The sequence below is a fragment of the Phascolarctos cinereus genome, unplaced genomic scaffold (genome assembly GCF_003287225.1).
Source record: "Phascolarctos cinereus isolate Bilbo 61053 unplaced genomic scaffold, phaCin_HiC Scaffold_7;HRSCAF=346, whole genome shotgun sequence".
NCBI lineage: Eukaryota > Metazoa > Chordata > Mammalia > Diprotodontia > Phascolarctidae > Phascolarctos > Phascolarctos cinereus.
This window is the reverse complement of record NW_027556180.1, coordinates 147,450,742-147,471,072: the sequence shown is the minus strand read 5'-3', so window position 1 is coordinate 147,471,072 and position 20,331 is coordinate 147,450,742. Positions and strand designations below refer to the sequence as shown.

General features: G+C 35.6%; 1 protein-coding gene across 1 annotated transcript in view; it reads right to left on the bottom strand.

Moving 5' to 3' along the window:
- Positions 1–20,331, bottom strand: part of DNAJC3 (DnaJ heat shock protein family (Hsp40) member C3) — an 88,200-nt gene that overhangs the window by 21,776 nt on the left and 46,093 nt on the right. The window contains exon 5 of the mRNA XM_020965803.2: positions 1,407–1,559. Within this exon, the coding sequence (XP_020821462.1) occupies positions 1,407–1,559 (153 nt within the window). The remainder of the gene's footprint in view (positions 1–1,406; positions 1,560–20,331) is intronic.

Sequence of the window (20,331 nt, the reverse complement as noted above, 5' to 3'; positions counted from 1 at the left end):
TAAAATATGAAAACCACAAAGCTCTAATTCAATCGAAACTTTATGAGCCTCTTTATTTCTTTGAAGAGTGCATTGGATATTAAAAAAACACAATTATTCATCACCTTGGTGAAATCCCAAGGTCACGACTAAGCCTTTAAAGAGAAGGATCAAATCAGACTGGAGTTGCTTGTCATAGCTCCTAATATTTTGTTATATACTACTAAAATGGAAAATAATGATAAGCACGTAGAATGAAGGTCAGGATCTCTGGAAAAAGGCCACATTTTTCAACAGATAAATTATTGAAGAGGGGGTAAAGATATTAATGAAGCTCCATGGGACAGATTTTATAGATTTCAGACAGAAGTTTCCCATAGCAATCACATTAGCTGTACGTTTAATAAACATTAAACAACAAATATCAAGACCAAATGAAAATACAAGATATTATACCAGCAGCATACAGTGAAGTTAAAATGGCTATGGGAACTATAATTTAATTCCTGTCAGGAAGGAACTTAATTTTAACTTTTAATTTCCTTAAGGAAGTTACTGCATTCATTGGGGTGGTCGATTTTTCCTCCTTATTTCAGTAAGTTGCAGAAATTCTCACTGAAGAAATATTCTGCATACCAAAACCTATGCTATTTTTACAATGTAAAACTAAGGCCATGTCAAATATAGTCAGAACCAAAATTTCATTTCTGTGTCAATCTGCATTTCATGAAGCAAATTTTCTGAGGAAATTTTATACATATATGAAGTTAACATTATAAATACTGCCCATGTAAAGACAAAATGTATATGAACACTCAGCCTGACTTAGAAAATTAAAAAAACAAACAGAACCTCCACTTCACCTCTCAATATTTCAGAGCTTCCCCCTGAAAAGCATTCCTTGGGAACCAGGTAGTAAATCAACAAGGGAACAGAAGCAGGAAGACCAGAACCAAATACAAATTACCTAAAACTGGTTCTCAAATAGTTTTCTTTCAACTCCCACCAGCTCTTAAAATTATAAATTTACATAAATGTGTATCTTATGAATTCCTCATTTGCACTGTTATTCTATCTTCCCAACCTTCATTCCTCCTTTAATTCCAGTTATTTGTTCTCCCTTCCCTCCCTTCTTCCTTCTTCTCCCAATTCCTTTCTCCCTGGCCTCTTTTTCAATTTGCTTCCCCCAAATCAAAACATTAACAAAAATAAGCATACTCATAAAAAGAAATAAAAGAACTTTCACATTCCACTGACAGAATTTAGAAAACTATTCTAGCTGGATGTTATCCTCACAGGTGTTATCTTTGACTTTGGATTGAAACAGGAGGTTTCAACAGACATAGCCAAATACCAATGTAAATTACTAAGAACCCTCACTGAAGGAAAAAGCTGTCTGCAGTGGGTTCAATATGTAACAAACTTACCTCTAAAATACTATCAAGGAAAGATATAGCTGCTTGATAATCTTCCCGATCAAAAGCTGAACGCGCCTGTGAACGTAAGCGCTGCATTTCATCAGCTTTCAGCAGTTGAGACTGGGCTTCCTTTTCTTCATGCTCACTTGGATGAGATTTTAGCTGTAGAAATTAATAAAAAATTATGTTATTTAGGATTTGCAATCTCTTCATTCTAATAACCATAATATACCCACAGTTCTGATTTCTTGGAAAAGTTTTTAAGTAGGAAAGGGGAAACAATGGGGGAAAGCATTTGAATCTATATTAAACAGAATCCTAAATAGCTCCAATGAGCATCACTACTGCTCAAAATATTCTTGTGTAAAATTTGATTATCTTTTGTTAAGGTCTAAGACACCAATCTTTGAAATTCACATTGCACTGTATTTTATGTAAACCAGCATGTATGTATTATGTCTAATTCTTCCTAACAATATACTATACCACCATCAAAAAGTAGTCATTAATCATTATATGATACAGCTCTAAGGACTATGAGACTAAAAACAGAGATCACTTTTTCTATTTTGTTTGGATACCTCACAGTGTAACACTCAAATGTCTGTTACAAGAAGGAATATGGAAAAGAGAACTATACTAATAAGAGTCCTAAGCCTTTAAGCTCTATGAGATAGTTAACCCTAAGATCAGAGTGATATGAATAAATGCACCGTTTACCAGGTACATTAGTACTTTAGCAAGAAAAATTAAATATTTAATTCAAGTACAGATGTAAGTACACCAGAAGTGAAGTGACTAGCAAGAGTAAAGGGAGTTTACAGTAGGATGGAGAATTAAGTTTCTTAAAATGAAAATTATTTACAGAAAGATAGGTACTGAAAACATGTAATTTCTGAAATTAATGCATTTGAAAGTGAAAAAGTAATGTTAGAGAGCTTTTACCTAGAAAAATTCATGTTCCCTATTGATCCTAATAACATGTAAATTTAGGATAAGTGATATATAACTTCTTCGCTTTGCCCTCATAAACCAGCTTTATTTTGGGGAGGATCTCATCTGAGAAGTTGAGGATAGAAAACATGGGAGGGTAAGTCAGCTGTTGACACCCAAGAAAAGGCTGAATTAAAACCAAAAGAATTGGTCATCCCTTGATGCTAGGCAAAAACTATTCCCCAACTGTCCAATTCTAAAGAAGATTCTAAGAACTAAGCTTCCAATTGTTTAAGGATTCAATGTTGATGAACTATCAGGGAAAAGGATTCATATCCTACCACACAGTTTCATCTTCTCTGACGCGGTAAACAGAAATGTGGATGTTAGAAAGTCACAAAGGACAAATCTGAAATGTTATCTAGCAGTTAACAAATAAATGAAAAAGAGTGTTCTTCATTCAATTTCTTTTGAGGAAGGGGAGAAGGACAGGAAGGGGAAAGTATCACATTCAACGACAGAGCCTTAACTAGGTATTTCTGTACATGAGACAAATACCATCAATGTACTAGGGGCTAGTGGCACAAAAAAAGCTCCCTAAATTTAAGAGAACAGTTGTGGGAGGCAGAGACCCTGAGATATCACAAGACTGTGCACCCCAATGTAGGGTAGAAAGGAAGCAGGTAACTTAGTGACATTGTCTTTTAACTAATTATCTGCCATAAATAAGTAATACAGTCAGCTTTCTCTTCACACACAGCACATAAGAAGCTTACTTTTTGGGGTGTGGAAGTGGAACAGTAATCCTTATAACAAATTTGTGCTTTAGGGAAGTAGGCTGAAAAAATCTTGAAGCCACCCCACCTCCCATAAAAAACCCTAAAAATATCATGCTAGAGCCAGAAAGAAACTTAAGCATCATCTAACTAAATCTTTTCATTTTACAAAAAAGGAAACTGAGGCCCTACACTCCCAACTGAGGATCTTGCTTCTTAATTTGCTGAAAAAATTGAGACCTTTTTTTCCTTCTCACAATTTAAAAATTCTTTGACAGCAACCTCTACTCTCTCTTCCTTTCCTCTGTCTGTTAACAAGGAGGCCCTATTCCTTGACATGGCTAAACCCCTTTACCTGTGCCACTAATTATATCCCTTCCTGGCTTTTCCCTTGGATTAAGAGATATCTTAATCATCCCTTCTTTCTATAACCCTTAACATCCCCCTATCTTTTGGTTCCTTGCCCTTACTACCTTCAATCACACTCCAAGTTTCCCCATCCTTTAAAACACACGTACCCCCAAAACAGCCTTGCTTAGACCCTACTATCCCCTCATTCTATCATCTTCTATCTCTGCTCTCTGTCAGCCAGCCTCCTAGAAAAAGCCGTCTACATGTGCTGCTTCAACTTCCCTCCTTCTCACTGGTACTCCTCAACCCTTTGCAATCCAGCATTCAGGAAGACCTGAATTCAAATCCTTCCTCATACACTTACAAGTTGTCTGACCCTAAGCAAGTCATTCAATCTGTTTGCCTTTGTTTCCTCATCTGTAAAATGGGGATCATAATAACACCTACTTCCCAGAGTTGCTGTGAGGATCAAATGAGATGATAATTATAAAGCACTTGGCACAGTGTCTAACAAATAAATGTTAGCTATTATTATTATTATTAGCTCTAATATATGCATTTTACAAACTTTAAAAGTGGTATATAAATGCTAGTTCATATTATTTTACAAACTGGCTTTCTCTCTGCTCCTTACACATAGCACTCCGTTTCCCACATTCATGCTTTTACAATGTCCATAACCATGTCTGGAATCCACCCTCTTCTCCACTCTGTCTGAAAGAATCTCTCTCTTCCATTAAGCACACAGATCAATACTTTCCTGACCCTCCTCTCAGTTACTAAGAACCCTCCCCCTCCCTAGTTACATGTCTGTATGTGTTCTCTGCATATTTTTTCTGCACATAGTTCTTAGAGCAAAGTGGCATACTGGTTAGGGAACTGGCCTTGGAAGACCAGGGTTCAAGTCCACCTTCTGATATATCCTGCCTGTGCTACCCTGGGAAAGTCAACCTCTCAGCCCATAGATAACACTCAAAGACTAAATCATGGAGAAGACACCAGTCTACACTAAGAGATTTCCTCATCTGGTAATTAATTTCTCTAAAGCAATGAAATCACAGATCCAGTTCCTATCCCCTATCCTATATACTGATAAGAAATAGAAGTTAAATCCCTCATTACATTGTTATAAGGAACTCCTGGTGAGGAAATTGTCTCTACCAAGGCAAGTCAGCACCTTCTTTTCTACTCACAGTCTTAAAAAGTTGTCTGTGGTACATGAGGTTAAATGACTTAGCCATTGTATGTCCCAGGTAATACTTTAAACATTTGTTGATTGACCCACAGATTGCTCAAGGTCATAAAGGAAGATTAAATTTTTACTGAAATCGAGGCTGACCTACAGTAAAGTATACCCCAACCTTAGACCCACAGCCTACTGGAGCTGAAAAGGACTTTTTTTTATAGAACACCTTGTCCAAACCCATTATTTTACAGAGAAAGAAAAAGACTGAAGAGTTAGTGTTAGATCAGGCAGATTATAGAAAAATTAGTGTGGCATGGGAACACCAGTCATTCCAGGGCAGCAACCTCTTGTCTCATGGCAATCAGCTAAACAGGGAGTGGGGCCCTCCAGCCTTTTGTGTACGTTCTGATCCCAATGTCACCCACTCCTCCACTCTACCCCGCTACACACACTCCCATCTTTACCATCCTGTCTGTTGCTCCCTGTCCCACAAGACCACAGTTCTACTTCTTCCTTATTTAAAAGAGTATAAGTTCATTAAATTTTTCAACCCTCAGGCAAATTTCATGTACAAAGTCCCTCTTGCCCCAAACTAGTGACTGCTCTGTGATCTCATTTAACATTTCTTAAGAAGCAAAAAAAAAAGATGGGCTGATCATGCCCATGGGTCAGTGAAAGTGGGAAAAAATCAGTGGATAGTTTCTCTACTCCAATGGTATCCTCACAATGTCAAGAGGAAGGGAGGCGCCCAGAATACTGGATGAACTCTCTCAATCATGTAACTCTGGGAGAATGCGGACAAGAGTTACAAATCAGAACAGGCGTGGATGGGTTGAGATTCACAGATCCATTTGAGAATTTTAGTTAGTTTGAGGGTAAGAACAACACAAGAGCTCCATCAGCTAAATAAATGCAGTAACACTATAAATGCTACTCATTAGAAGACATTTTCAGTAACCAAAAATAAAAGTTAAAAAGCACAAACTGAATTCAGGTTTTTTAATGAATTATTTAAAAGAGAAACTGTATAATGAAAAGGTTAATCACCAGAGAGTTAAACACCATGAATTTTTTTTTTACACAATACCTCAAGATCTTCAATTGGTATATCGAAGGGAAAACAAAGAACAATAAAATTAGGCGTACCCATACCAATGGAATCACAGAACCCTTAGAGATCGAAATAAGTTTGATATTAAAGTAGTAAACATTTATTTGGGGAAAAAAGCAAATGTTTTCTTGGTGCTTGTCCCTTCACGTATTTAGTGTAAATGATCAAATGGTAATCTGAAGAACTTTTTCAAAAGGTGGAAAAGTAATGAAATTTTTTATTTATCATCAAGAATAATTTTCCTACCATTATTTTCAAAAGTTAGCTGAAGATTCAATAAAGTGGATGTTATCAAGACAAAATCAAGAATTATATTTTTTTACCATTTCATTTCACATTTACCTTTTTTTACCCTGACAACATAAGCTCCTTTGCTTTGTAAAGAGTTTTCTTTGGATTTTAATTTCTGTCATCTGTTTTAAAGACAATACCTTGTTTATTCCTTAATTTCCTTACTTTTAACAGTTTAGTGCTAGAAATAGTAGGGTTGATTAGCCAATTATGTTTGCTCAAAAAAAAAAAGCAACAAATCTGAGGAACAAGAAAATGGGGATGGGAGAAACAGCACCTAGAGATGGAATATCCAAGATTTTACAAAGACAAAATGTCGACCACCATTATGCTAATAAGAATGGCAAATAATTTTGAGATAATCTATGACACTACAAAGTACATTTTAAAAAGTAATTTTAGTACTTTACTTTTGGTAAAGTACCTTTGCTTTTGGTTATAATCTAAGAGAGCTCAGAATCAAAGCAAACCTAAAGATTTTTTTGTCCCCTAAAGCAATTTTAAAAAAAAGATAAAATATTTCATATCTCACTGCATTCATTGAGATTCACACTTGTATTTCAGTTTAGCAGAACCAATGTATTCTCCATAGAGATTTAAGAAAACAATACCATGATTATACATAAATTCATTTTTTAACTTATGTTTTTAAAAAGTAATATAGAAGACATTTTACAACATTAGATACCAGGCTAACATACATATATATATATATATATACACACATATGTATGTATATGCATATGTGTGTATATACATAGAGGCTAATAAATAATACAAATATTTTATTAGTAAGCATTGCTGGAGTACAGTATCTAGCATTTAAGGTTAGAATAGAATCTAACAAGCTCTTTATGAGTATATTGCAACAAAAAGTGAGGAATAACATGATATGCTGCTACTCTTCCAAGAGACTATTGGATTATAATCTAACAAAAAACTGAAAGTTGAAAATCTCTGGAATCATAACTTTCTAAACATCCGAAGTATAATCAGTTTTATGCCTTTACCAACGTTTATTTCTATCTTTAAAAATCAATGACTCGTGAGAAGCACTGCCCATCATATATGGCCAGATATGTTAGAGGGCCCACCTGACCCAAAATAAGTTCTACCACCAAAATGCCAGCCATCATGCCTAAAATCCCCATCACAGTTTTCATTATTTGATTGCTATTAAATCAAAAAAATCTCTAAAACCCCCTCCACACTTATCAATGTTATTAAAAGTGTACAATTAAAGCAAGGCAAAATAGCTATCCCAAAGCAACAGGTTGACCTTCATAATGTATAAATCATGAAAGTACTATTAGAAAAAAACAAACGAAAACGTCTACATTTGTCTATCAGTAAGTCAATAAGCGTTTATTAAACACTTACTACATGTGCCAGGCACTGTACTAAGTAATGTGGATACAATGAAAGGCAAGACAGTCCCTACCTTCAAAGAGCACACAATTTAATGGGAGAGAGAATACGCAAACAACTAAAATCATCAAATATTAAACAGCTGGACTAGCGAGTTAAAGTTATAAGTATGAAAATGTAAAACCATCTCATTATTCTCTCCCATAAGACCCTTCTAAATCCTGACATACTTTACAACAAATCTGGTTTGAAAACTCAAATAGTTTGGTAATTTCAGATATAATCTTAAATAATCTAATATGTATCTAATTTACACACATGTAAAATACAAACCTTTTCTTGCTCTTTAGAATGATTATTTTCTTCAAGAGAAGGGTATAGAAGAAAGAAAAGGGCACTTTAATTCTTCTTTTTAAAAAATGCAGAAAACAATGACTGTTTCCCAAAGTATGACTAAGAATGAACTTTCACAACATTTTATTTTCTGGGCAGTAGCAATGGGTCAAACTATTTCCAAAGTGCATTCAATTAAAAGCTAGTCAGTAATTTAATTTAACTCTGATCCATAAACATCACTGCAAACCTAAGTATATTCCAAAGATAGCAATTAGCATGCCTTCATTCACAAACAAAATAAGATGATTAAAATAAGATTCTTCTCATGCAGCAGCATACAAAATACTAAACACAAAATGCAGGGTCAACTACTAGTTACGACTTCCCCTTACTTTCAAATTTACTATGTATTATCTGAATCCTTAAAATAAATCTGTATGGGCGGACATCACATTCCTGTTTGACTTATAAAGTCTTTCACTACTTGTCCCCTTCCTACCTTTCATTCTACTTACACCTTACTCCCTGTGATTTAGTGACACTGGACCTCCTTGCTGTTCCTCAAACACAACACTCCATATATGCTGATTCTCCTAATTCTAGGCATTTTCACTGGCTACACTTCATGCCTGAAATATTCTCCCTCCTCACCTTTGCCTCCTTCCTCTAAGACGACCTCAATGTATCCTATATATATCATAGATGTACATCATTATTTGTATATTGTCTCCTCCATTAGACTGTGAGCTCCTTGAAATTAGGGACTGTTTTTTTGCCTTTCTTTTTATCTCCAGAGCTTAGCACAGTGCCTGGCACATAGTAGGCTTTTAACAAATTCTAGTTGACTGGCTCCTGTTCCACTTGAGCAGGATTATGATAAAGCTGACACTGATACCTCAAACAGAAAGATTTCTAAATTTACCTAATCCCTTCTCCATTTCTACTCCCCTTCCCCAAGTGATAAAGGGGCTCTTTTTTTTTAAACCTTTAACAATGTTGCCTAGTCCTAGAGACTATTATTCAATTTCCTGCCCTATAACAAATACATTTGTCCCTTCCACATCACAATTTTCCCCACTGCGGTTTCAATATATTATAGATCAGCATAAGAAATTACTGTAAATGGGTATTTTGGGGGTTTTGTGGAAGCTGCACATCACACAGAAAAAGCTCAGAAACTCAGAAATGTGTATGTGAAGGATGTTCAGTGTTATTCTCCTCAAATTAGTTCCATTTTTAAAAAATTTTTTCATATTTATTTCAATATTTTTATTTTTTCATATAGTTTTTTTACTTAACATTGACCTACATATAGCCAGTGACCAAATACTTAACTCAAATTTTACAATAAAGTACTGTAAATATCCCATAAAAGAAAAAGAAAAAATTCAGACCTTCTCTAATACAAAGGGAAGGCCAAAAAATAACTTGGATTTTCTAAAATGGAAGTATTACAGTATTATAGCATTAATAAGTTTAATAATAAAAATATAATAACAGTAGCTAGCATTTATGTAGCACTTTAAGGTTTGCAAAGCACTTTACAAGTATTATCTCATTTTATCCTCACAATCACCTTGGAGGTATGTGCTATAATTAGCCCTATTTTACAGATAAGAAAACTGAAACAGAGATTAAGTGACTTGCCTAAAGTCACACAGCCAGTATATGTTTGAGGCTGAATTTAAATCAGCCTTCCTGATGGGAAGCCTTGCTTTTTCATTATCTTTATCATCATCATCATCATCATCAATGATAAAAAAAAGCTAGGAGAAATCCAAAAGCTAGAAAATGAAGAAAAAGGTAATATACAAAGGGATGTTTAACACCAGAGTGATAGAAATAAGCCACTCCAGGTTTTTGAGCAGAAGACAAAAATGGTAAAGAGAGGATTATTCTCCTGGTTGGAGTATGACAGACTGGATCAAAGACGGCAGGCAGTATATTACACGCACAAGGAGACTAGGATAGAACTAGATTTCTTCAACCTGTGGTTTTTGTTAAGTCGTGTCTGACTCTTCATTAAAAACCCTATTTTGGGGTTTTCTTGGTAAAGATTCTAGAGTGGTTTCCTTTTTCCTTCTCTAGCTCATTTTACAGATAAGGAACTGAGGCAAACAGGGTTAAAAGAATCGCCCAGGCTTACACAGCTGGTGTCTGAGGCCAGATTTGAACTCAGGAAAATGAGTCTTCCTCAGTCAGCCTAGTGCTCTACCTACTACACCACCTAACTGCTATACTTCAACACAGCTCACAAAGAAACCTAGGAACTAGAATAATTCAAATGGATTGAAATATATTTCAAGTACACAGTACTGACTTGAAACTTTAGTAGTTAAGGATTATTTATATTTTTATTTATGCTCAGATAAATATACATAATACACACACAAAACTGCATTATCTTCTGAATTCAAACCATTTACTTTTGAGCTGCAGAAAAAATAAAGTGTATACAAAAACTTTGCACTTTTTTATACCCAAGGAAAAAGCTTATTACCACAGAAAAACTGATAGTCAACAGTTTGTTGCTGTAAACTGTTTGGCCAGATTATCCTACAAGCTATGAAAATATACCTTAATACCATTATGATAATTCATATAAGAGTATTAGAAGAATATGACTTACTACAGCTTAATTATTGTATTAATTATCTTAAGCTATGAAGTAGGATGATTTAGAAAAGTCTCAGTGGGCTCCTATAGGCTTATTCTAAGCTTTATGCATCAGCAAAGCTATAATATTGGATCTCAATTGACCTCAATATTCTAAGAATTTTAAATACAAAAATGAGTAACGTTTAAAATAGCAGAAATTTTGAGAATAGAAGGTAAACAACCTAATTAGCATAGCTTCTAATCAAGCTTAGCTATACATTTGTGAATTTAAAACTTAAAGTTAACTCAAAACTAGAAATTTCAATTTAATGCCATTTTAATTCAACAAACTTTTACATAGCACTTTGAGGTTTGCAAAGTACTTTACATATATTAACTCATTTGATCTTAACTTCCTTTCAAATTCTAAATCTGTTGAAATAAAAGGACACTAAGAGATGACTAGGAAAGAACTCTGACATTCTCCCTTACTTCCCTGAAACTGATTCACTCTAAACATCTTTAGGAAGGTATAAATGTCCTTCTTTTCCAATTGTTTTAGTAGAGACAGCAAGGGTGTGCTTTTATTCCTACAAGCACAAAACAGGCTATTTGTAGACTCATACGTAGCCAATATCACAATAAGCTTTAAATCGAATCTCTCAATTCTACTGAAGAAGGAGCTTTTTTAAAAACTGAGCTAAATAACAGAAATCAAATCATCAGTGCTAGGAGTCTGGAAGTATCTGGCACATGAGTTCGTCTAAATTACCCTAGGTGAGTAGTTCAGAAGCCAAATCTCAAACTTACCCAAGCAAATGAGTTTCTGCAGAGTAGTTGAATTTTTCACTGCCAATGCATGGATTGGGCTAAACTTGGGGAAAAGGAAGGAAAAGGAGATGGGAGCGCAGAACACAAAGGAGGCAAAAAGTGAAGCTTTGTGAACTATGTATTACTACCAGCATCTGGGTCAAATGAGGTCCTCATAGAACACTAAAACAGGGGAAATCCAAAAGTGATCCTGAGCTTACTATTTGTAGATGAATCATTAAAGTAGTTCTTTATTCAGTAAGTGAACAGCAGACCACTCCTCTATGGTGAACTGGAAATTGCAGAACATGAAAAACATATGTATAAAAACTAAGCAATTACCTATGACCTGTTATTTTTTTAATGTTCAATAACTACAGGTGAGATATAATTACAAACTTTAGAATCTGTGCTTCCTATTTCCCACAGTTCTTTTTATGACAAGAAAACAGGGTAATTTAAAATACATTATGTCTAAGATACTGAAGGCAATTCTAGTATATATTACAGAAATTACATGTCATCTAAGATTGTATAACTACTGAAGAGTGTACTAAAATCTTGCTTTAAGTAAAAACTCTAACCTCTTTCCCCAACTCAATTTGCCAAAGTTGCTACCAAGGTGGGAAAAAAGTATGACTAATTTCTTACGTGTCATACAAAACTCTTAACTTTAACAAATACTGAAGTGGTCAAGATGGTAGGCAATAGAAGGAGATCAAGGAGAAAGCAAGAAGGCTGGATTATATACCTCAAAGTAAATGAGAGTTGCTTTCCCACTGAAAAGATTCTGAAATGCTACTTCAGGTTTGCAGAACTCTTGCTCATTTTCTATCACACTTCACACATTGCCAAACAGAAGACCTTGCCATAGCTAAACTGTCATTAACTGAAAGCAGTATTGTCTCTATTCAAAAAGTTACTTAGTATCAATGACTAAAAGATTTTTATCAACTATTTTCTCTCAAATTTTACTTCTTCCATGAAGCCTCCCCTGACCATCCCAATCCATGAAAAACAAATCCTTTCTCTGAACTCCTGTGAACCATGGCACAGTCACATAATTTTACTGCTGGAAAGGATCATCAAAATGATATAGTTCAATCTATTTATTTTATTTTTTTATTTTTGGCTAGGCAATGGGGCCAAGTGACTTGCCCAGGGTCACACAGCTAGTAAGTATCAAGTGTCTGAGACCAAATTTGAGCTCAGGTCCTCCTGACTCCAGGGCTAGTGCTCTATCCACTTCACCACCTAATCTATTTATTTTACAAATAGGGAAACTGAAGCTCTGGGAAGTTATGTGGTTTGTGATAGGTCACCTAGTTCATCAGGGACAGAGCTAGCACCAAAATCTCATGATTCCTTGTCAAGTGTTGCTTCACTAAAATACTACCTTTTATATTTTACTTTCTCATTTTCATTCTTCCTGGGATTATTAATCAACATTTCGTATGAATATGTCTTGATTGGCCAGCTAGATAGTTAAGCTCTTTGACAGTAAAGATAAATCTTATACTTCTAGATAATTCATAGCAAGTAGTACAATATACCTCTCTGGGTTTTCATTAAATTAGCCTCTTAGTTGTCCTATCAAATTGCTTCTTCTCAATTTTTTTTTTTTAGTTTTTATTCTGAACTTAAAACACTAAAAAGGGGGGCATATCCATATACACATCAGAATATATATGAACCATGAATATCCATTTGTTTCATATCACTTCCTTTTTTTAAAAACAAAGTATATAACAAATTTCAAATTACTTCCAAAATTATCCTGCTTATATCTACTTCCTTCTAAACTTCCTTCTATTTTCTTATTTTTAAGAAACATTTCAGTAGCTCTCTTTTATGGGAATCATTATTACTACCACCAGCATCACCACCTAAATTTCCTCCCTACACACCGATTAAAAAACCAAAAGAAAAAAAAAAACACCTTGTATCAAGTAAGCAGAGTTAGGCAAAACTAATATACACAGTGGCTATATCCAAAAGAGATGAGCTCATCATTAGTCTTCTGGAGACATGCATGGTTGGTCATTACATTGATTAATTAAGTTTTTCTAAGGCATTTTATTCTTTACAATGGTGCAATCCTCGTGTACGTGTTCTCCTGGTTCTGCTCACTTGACTGCATGAGTTGATACTACCCAGAATTCTCTAAAATTGTCTTTTGTCATTTGCGCAACAATAATCCATTCACATTCAGATGCCATAATTTGTTCGGTGATTCCCTAACTGGCAAGTACCTCCTGAGCGTCTAGTTCTTTGCACTCTTCTTTTGTGTGTGTCCTTTTAGTGCCCTCTTCAGAGTCCACATTTGTTTAGCTTTCAACTATCCCCTCCCCAATATTTTCCTTCTGCCAATCTCTACTTGTTTCTCAGTTCACTCTCACTAAACTGAGTGATCAACCTCCTTTGTCTTGCTTCAGGTAACAGAAATGGTCAGCAGTCCGCCCTCCCCCATTCCACTACACTACTACACAACTGTCACACACTTTAAAGATAAGAAACAGCAAATTCCTCACCCTTCTTCCTCCTTTCTACCCAAAGCATTCCCTTCAACTCTCTTTCCCTTTCCCCTCAGAAAAGCCTCAGAGCAGATTTAACTCCCTCAAAACCCTTTGTAGGGGACAGCTAGGTGGCGCAGTGGATAGAGCACCGGCTTGAAGTCATGAGGACCTGAGTTCAAATACAGCCTCAGACCAAACATTTGACACTTTTAGCTGTGTGACCCTGGGCAAGTCACTTAACCCCAACTGCCTTAAAAAAAAATTAATTTTAAGAAACCCTTAAGAAACTCTTAAGAAACACTTGCTTCTTTCTTCTCCTTCTGGAATGCTGGCGCTATACAGTCTCCTTCCCAATGCTCAAAGTAAGTTTACCTTTCTCAATTTCTCTAGACTCTCATATTTTCACTTCAAAGTTCCTACTCGGCTATGGGTGAAAATCATCATAAAGCTTTTAAACCTCTATCTTTTGCCTTTTGTAATATTTTATTACAAGATCTCTCATTTAAAGTAGAAGCTGCCAGGTCTTATGTAATCCTGATCGTGGTTCCTTGTTACATGAACTACCTCTGTCTGAATGTAGGCAATATTTTTTTTTCTGATGAGGGAGCTCTGGACTTTGGCCAAGACATTCCTAAGACTCTTCCTTTTGGGGTTTCTTGCAGAAAGTGATTGATTGACTCTTTATTTTGTGCTATAGTGCTAACAGACTTACATAATTTCACTTAGAATTTCTTGAAACACAGTGTCCAGGCTTTTTTTTTAATTTTTATTTTCAGAGACTAGCGTTTATTAAATCTTCTCAAAGTCTTGTTTCCCAGATCAGTTTTTTATATCAGATAACTCTGATTTAATTTTTGAAACAGTTATCAAAAGCATCCTTTTTCCTCTCCCTTCCACCAAAAATTAGAGAACATGTGAATCACATAAACACAACAAACAAAACAAATCTCAAGTCTAAAACTGGGCTTATTTTTGCACATTCATCCACTGTCTTTCTGACATTAGCAGGCAGCATTCTTCTGGATCAGTCTTCTGGAATTGTGACTGATCATTTAGTTGATCAGAGTTCTAAAGTCTTTTAAAATTGTTCATTTTTAGAATAATAACAATGGTAAAGTATAAATTGTTCTTCTGTTTCTACTCACTTCATTCTGCATCAGTTCACACAAGTCTTTCCATATATCTCTTTGAAACTATCTTTTTCCTCATTTCTTACAGGGCAATAATACTCCCTTACATTCATATTCCACAATATGTTCAATTACTGCCCAACTGATGAGCACCCTCTTAGTTTCCAGGTTTTTTTGTCACCACAAAAACAGCTGCTGAAAAAATTCCAAATTGATTTCCAGAATGCTTAGACCCATAATTCCACCAACAGTGCAACAAAATACCTATTTTTCCACAGTCCCTCCAATATTTGTCATTTCCTTTTTTTGTCAGCTTTGTCAATCCACTATGTATGAAGTAGAAACTGAGATCCTTTCATTTGTGTTTCTCTAATTATTAGTGATTTGGAGCATTTTTTTCCATTTAGCTATAAAGAGCCTAGGTTTCCTCCCTTGAGAGAACTGTGTTTATTTCCTTAGACCCTTTATCCATTTTGTCCATTTTATCTTCTATGAACATTTTTACATTGTATTTCCTTCTAATATTTATTATCATCTCATGGAGTAATTGTTATATTCTAGTTTTCTGACAGAATTAACACTTTCTCTTCTAAGCTATTTATTCTCCCTCCAATTTAGTCCCACAGAAATTTTATTTCATTTTTTTATCTCTTGCTTCAGTTCTTTTAGGTATTCATGTAGTCTTTGTCCAAAGTCCATTTTTTCCTTTGAGCTTCTTTCTACGTGTAGTTGTTATGAAGTTGCCCTCTCATTCTTTTGGGCTATCTCTTCATCTACCTTTTTTTTTTTATATTGGTCAGGGTCTTTTTCTGTTTGCTCATCTCTCCAGTTTAAATTCCTGAATTATGGCTTCTCTCCAGGGCCCGACTCTTCCTCCTGCTACACTTTTGGGTAGAATACTTGATCCTGCTTGCTTTCACCTTTAGTCACATGTGCTACTGTGTTGACCCCCACCTCCCATAGTTAGGCTCCCCTCTGTATCTTTGAGAATGTCTTCAGTATCATTTCAGACAGAATGCTAGCAACCTCAGAGTCCCTAGGCACCTTGATTATCCAGGTATAGTCATATGTACTGCTCTGGTCACTATCACATGGCACCTGGAAGCTGCCTAGAACTTCCAAGAATATGATCCTGGGCCTTTCTGACCACACTTTGAGGGTTGGGAAAGGAAGTGAACCTCAACTATTTCTGCTTCTGGGCATAGCCTCACCAGGCTACAACATATATCTGGTCATGCTAAGAGGCTGCTGCCCTGGTAACTGACAGTTTTCTTCCCTTTGCGAGTTGTGGCTGCTTTTTTTGTGTATTTCTGGGGTAAAAGTCACTTACTATAGTTTCTCATTGGATTTCTTAATCATCATTCTGCCCTGTACAAATTTCTGGTTTTTACTGGAGTACACAGGATTTAAGCAGTTTTTTGCCTCTATTCAAGCAGCCACCCTGCCCAGAGATCCTTTAGTATATTCTTCATATTTAAACAGCTTGTCTCTCTTCCAAACTCCAGTCCAGTGTTAGTAGTATATCAACCGTAGTATAACAGACATTTGTGTTCTACAGGCAACTCAACCTCAACATAGCCAAAATAAAAGTCATTATCTTTCCCTAAAAATCCATCATTCTTCTGAACTCTCCTGTTACTGTCAAGGGCACCACTATCCTTCCATTCTCCCAGATTCACCACCTCAGCATTATCTTCTGCTTTTCACGATCCTTCACCCTATGTAGCTACTCACTTGCATGTCTTGTCAGTTTTACCTCCATCTCTTTCTCTTCAGTCATAGGACCTCACAATTTTTCACCTATACTATTAGAATCATCTCCTACTTGGTCTCCCTGCCTCAGGTCTCTCTCTCCTCTAATCCAGCATCCTCCACACAGCTTAGCTGCCAAAATACTCCTAAAACGGAAGTTTGACCATGTCACTACCCTGCTCAATAAATTCCACTGGCTCCTTATTAGCTCTAAGATAAAATTCAAAGCTCACCTTACACAACACCTCATGTATGAGGTCTTTCCTGATTCTCCAGCAGCTGAGGCCTCATTCTTCTCTCCCTCTACCACCAAAAAAGAAAAATGACTTTGTAATTATTTCGTACATACTAACTACGTGTACATGCTGTCAACCCCAAAACATAAGCTAAATTTCCTCAGGAACTGAAAGTACTTAACAAATGGTTGCTAATTAAATATCAGTTAAGAATAAAATTGTAAACTGATTTATCCCAAATAGCTCTTTAATTCAATGGGAAAAGGGTATATTAGCTATCTTTTTTATTCTAAGGGTTGTAACTTCAGCTATATTTCACAATCCCATCCTTCCATGAAGAAGCAGAATTAAGATCTTTTGATACAACAAAGAAATCAATGAGGATTTGGTTCCCCACCAATTCTATCTAAATTTGTTTTTACAAATGCCTAGTACCCTATGAGGGTAAGTCTTGCAGAATAATATAAATAAGGACACTGCTATTTGGACAGCTATTTTCATCTCAGTTCTGTTTAAGGGTATGACTTCAAAAAAGTTGCATGATAATATCCTGGCTTTTTTTAATATTAAGCTCTTTAAATGGAAACAAAGCTGCCCACTACACAAGTCTATTCAATATGTCAGTCTATGCTTTATCTCTGGCCTAAGGACTCAAACTTTCATTTTTTCCCCCTGAAACAAGCTTAAAGGGTAGAACACAAGTTAAATTATATCTAACACTCTTGGCCATCATTAATTCAATGGTGAAAAGGTCACTTTGTTCAGAGTTTCTATCATTTTCACTTCACCAATGAGGTCTTCCTTGTTGGGTACAATTAGGCCCAGGGTAGTGGTTGTATTTACTTCTTTTATTTTCCTCACTGTGGCCAAGTGAAAAGAGCACTAGACATAGAGTCTAGAGACTTGCATTTGAATCCCACCTCGTGGACACTTACTAGCTAGCTATATAATTCTGGGTAAATTAAAATTTCTTAGAGTCTCAGTTTCAGACCTATCAAATGGGGACCATACTACTTACATTACCTACTGCACAGTACTATTGGGAAGAAATACTTGGCAAAGCCTAAAGAGCTGTATGATAATAATGTTATACAATAATTAATTGCGATGATATAATTAATAGTATTATTCCTTACAGACACACACCTGTAAGAATAGTGTCAAAGTCCTGAAAGAGCTTAGTGTTAAGAATTCTGAGGACCACCAAAAACAAACAAACAAACAAACATGTTTTTGGCAAGGAAAAACAAAGAGTCCTTTCTCAAAGTAGGCATGACAGTATTAATGTAAGATAAAGTGAAAGTAAAATACTCAACTATTTTTTGCATGCATTTTCTTTGTACAAAGAGTCTCGACAGAAAATAGTTAAAGAGGAATTCAGCCCAAAATTGCTCACATTGTGAGATTCATATGTCCTAAACAAATAAATACTAGATGAATTATACTGCAAATATGATTGCTGACCTGTTATTTATCATCTTCAAGGAATGGTGGTGAGCGGAAGAAGAGCTGTGAGACAGAAGGTAGGCAAACATAACAACTTTCAAAAAAAACCAGGATGGAATCTACAAACTATATAGCCTGGAGACCTTGAAAATTTCTGGAAAAACTGTAACAATCCATAAGCATTTACTAAATGTTTAGTATATTCCAAACAATGTGCTATATATTGAGGATACAAAGAAAAAGTAAAAACCATCCCTGTACTCAAAGAGTTTACATTCTAAATGGGGAGACAAAATGTAACAGAATGCTTCTGCAATAGGCTGGGCAAAAGGTTATAAAGACCTGACCTAGAGTGATGTCCACATAAGTTGAGGGACAAGACATATTCAAGAAACATTGTGGCAAAAGAAAACCACCACAATTTGGCAACTGAGTGGATATGTGGGGTAAGTGAGAAGAATAAGGAGAGGAGATAAGGAGGCCACTGACAGTGGCATTCAACATAATAATAGGGAAGTTTGGGAAAGTTTTAGATATGGGGAAGAAGAATAATGATGAGTTGACGGGGGACTATTGAATGTGAAATAGCTGAGGAATATCCATTTCTAAATGTCTGATAGACAGTTCGTGATGAACTGGAGATCAGGAAAGACCAGGCTGGATATATAGATCTGGAAATGATGTTCATAGAGATGATAATTGAACCCCTGGAAGCTACAGAAATCACCAAGCAAGTGAGAATATAGAATGAAAAGAGAAGAAGGTCCTGAATAGAGCCTCAGGGGACACACATGGTCAGTAAACAAAAGAGATGAAGAAAGAAAAGCTAGATATGAGAAAGCAGTGTAGTGGAAACCAAGAAAAGTTAACAGGTAGGTTATAAGGAGTAAGCATGGATTTATGAATAATAATCATGCCATTTCCTATTTTTAGTAGTTACTAGAATGGCAGAACAGGATAATGCTGTAGTCATAGCAAATGTGGAATTCAACAAAGCAACTGACAAAAAACTACTACAGTATCTTTATAAATGAGATGGAGCAAAAAAGATGTTTCTAATTTCAGTATGGTTAGATGAATTCATAAATGACTGAAAGACTATATCCAAAAAATATGAATTTTAAAAATGTCAAGCTTAAGAGAAATCTCAGGGATCTCTCCCTTGTCCCTATGATTCTCATTTTTATTAATGTCTCTTATAAAAATACAGATGATACAGGTCTAAGTAGGTATAGTATATTTTTTGGATGAAAGAATGAAGATCCAAAAATCTCAGTAAGATGTGATAGTAGTCCAAATCAAAGAACATGAAATTTAAATAGGGTAAAGGTCCTTTACTCAGTTTCAAAAATTCAACTGTACAAAGTACAGGTCATGGGTTATATGGCCAGAAAAGAATTCATATGAAAACCACTTTGAGAATAAGGAGTTGATAAGCTAATGAAACAAAGAATAAAATGTAATCTTAGAACACAACGTCAAAAGCAATGCTGAGATAAAGGTAGGTAACAGTCCCACTATACACAAATTTCTGCTTGTCAATGGACATTTCTGGCAGGTCCCCAAATGACAAATACATCAAAGTAATCTGATCCCTTCTGCAGTAACTTAAGAAATGTTGACCCCTGCTGTTCAGACTATTTTAAGTCCATGAAAGGCAGCATGGTAAAATATAAAGAATACTGGATTTGGAGTCAGGAGCCCAGCCTGGGTTCAAATTCCAGTTCTTCTGCTCAATTCTACAACCTTGGGCAAGTCACTTAACCTCTCTATGCCTCATTTCCTCTGGAGGATTGAACTAGACGTCCTCTGAGAACCCTAACAGTTCAAAATCTATAATCCTATGATCCTACATACCAGGTGTGGGGAACCTGTGGCCTTGAGGCCACATGTGGTCCTCTAGGTCCTCAACTGTGTCCCTCTGACTAAATCCAAACTTCACAGAACAAATCCAAGTTGTTGGATTACGACATGAATAATAAGTCATGCCATTTCCTATTTTTAATAGTTACAAGAATGGCAGAATAGGATAATGCTGTAGTCATAGCATATGTGGAATTGTTGGATTATAACTTGGATTTGTTCTGTGAAGTT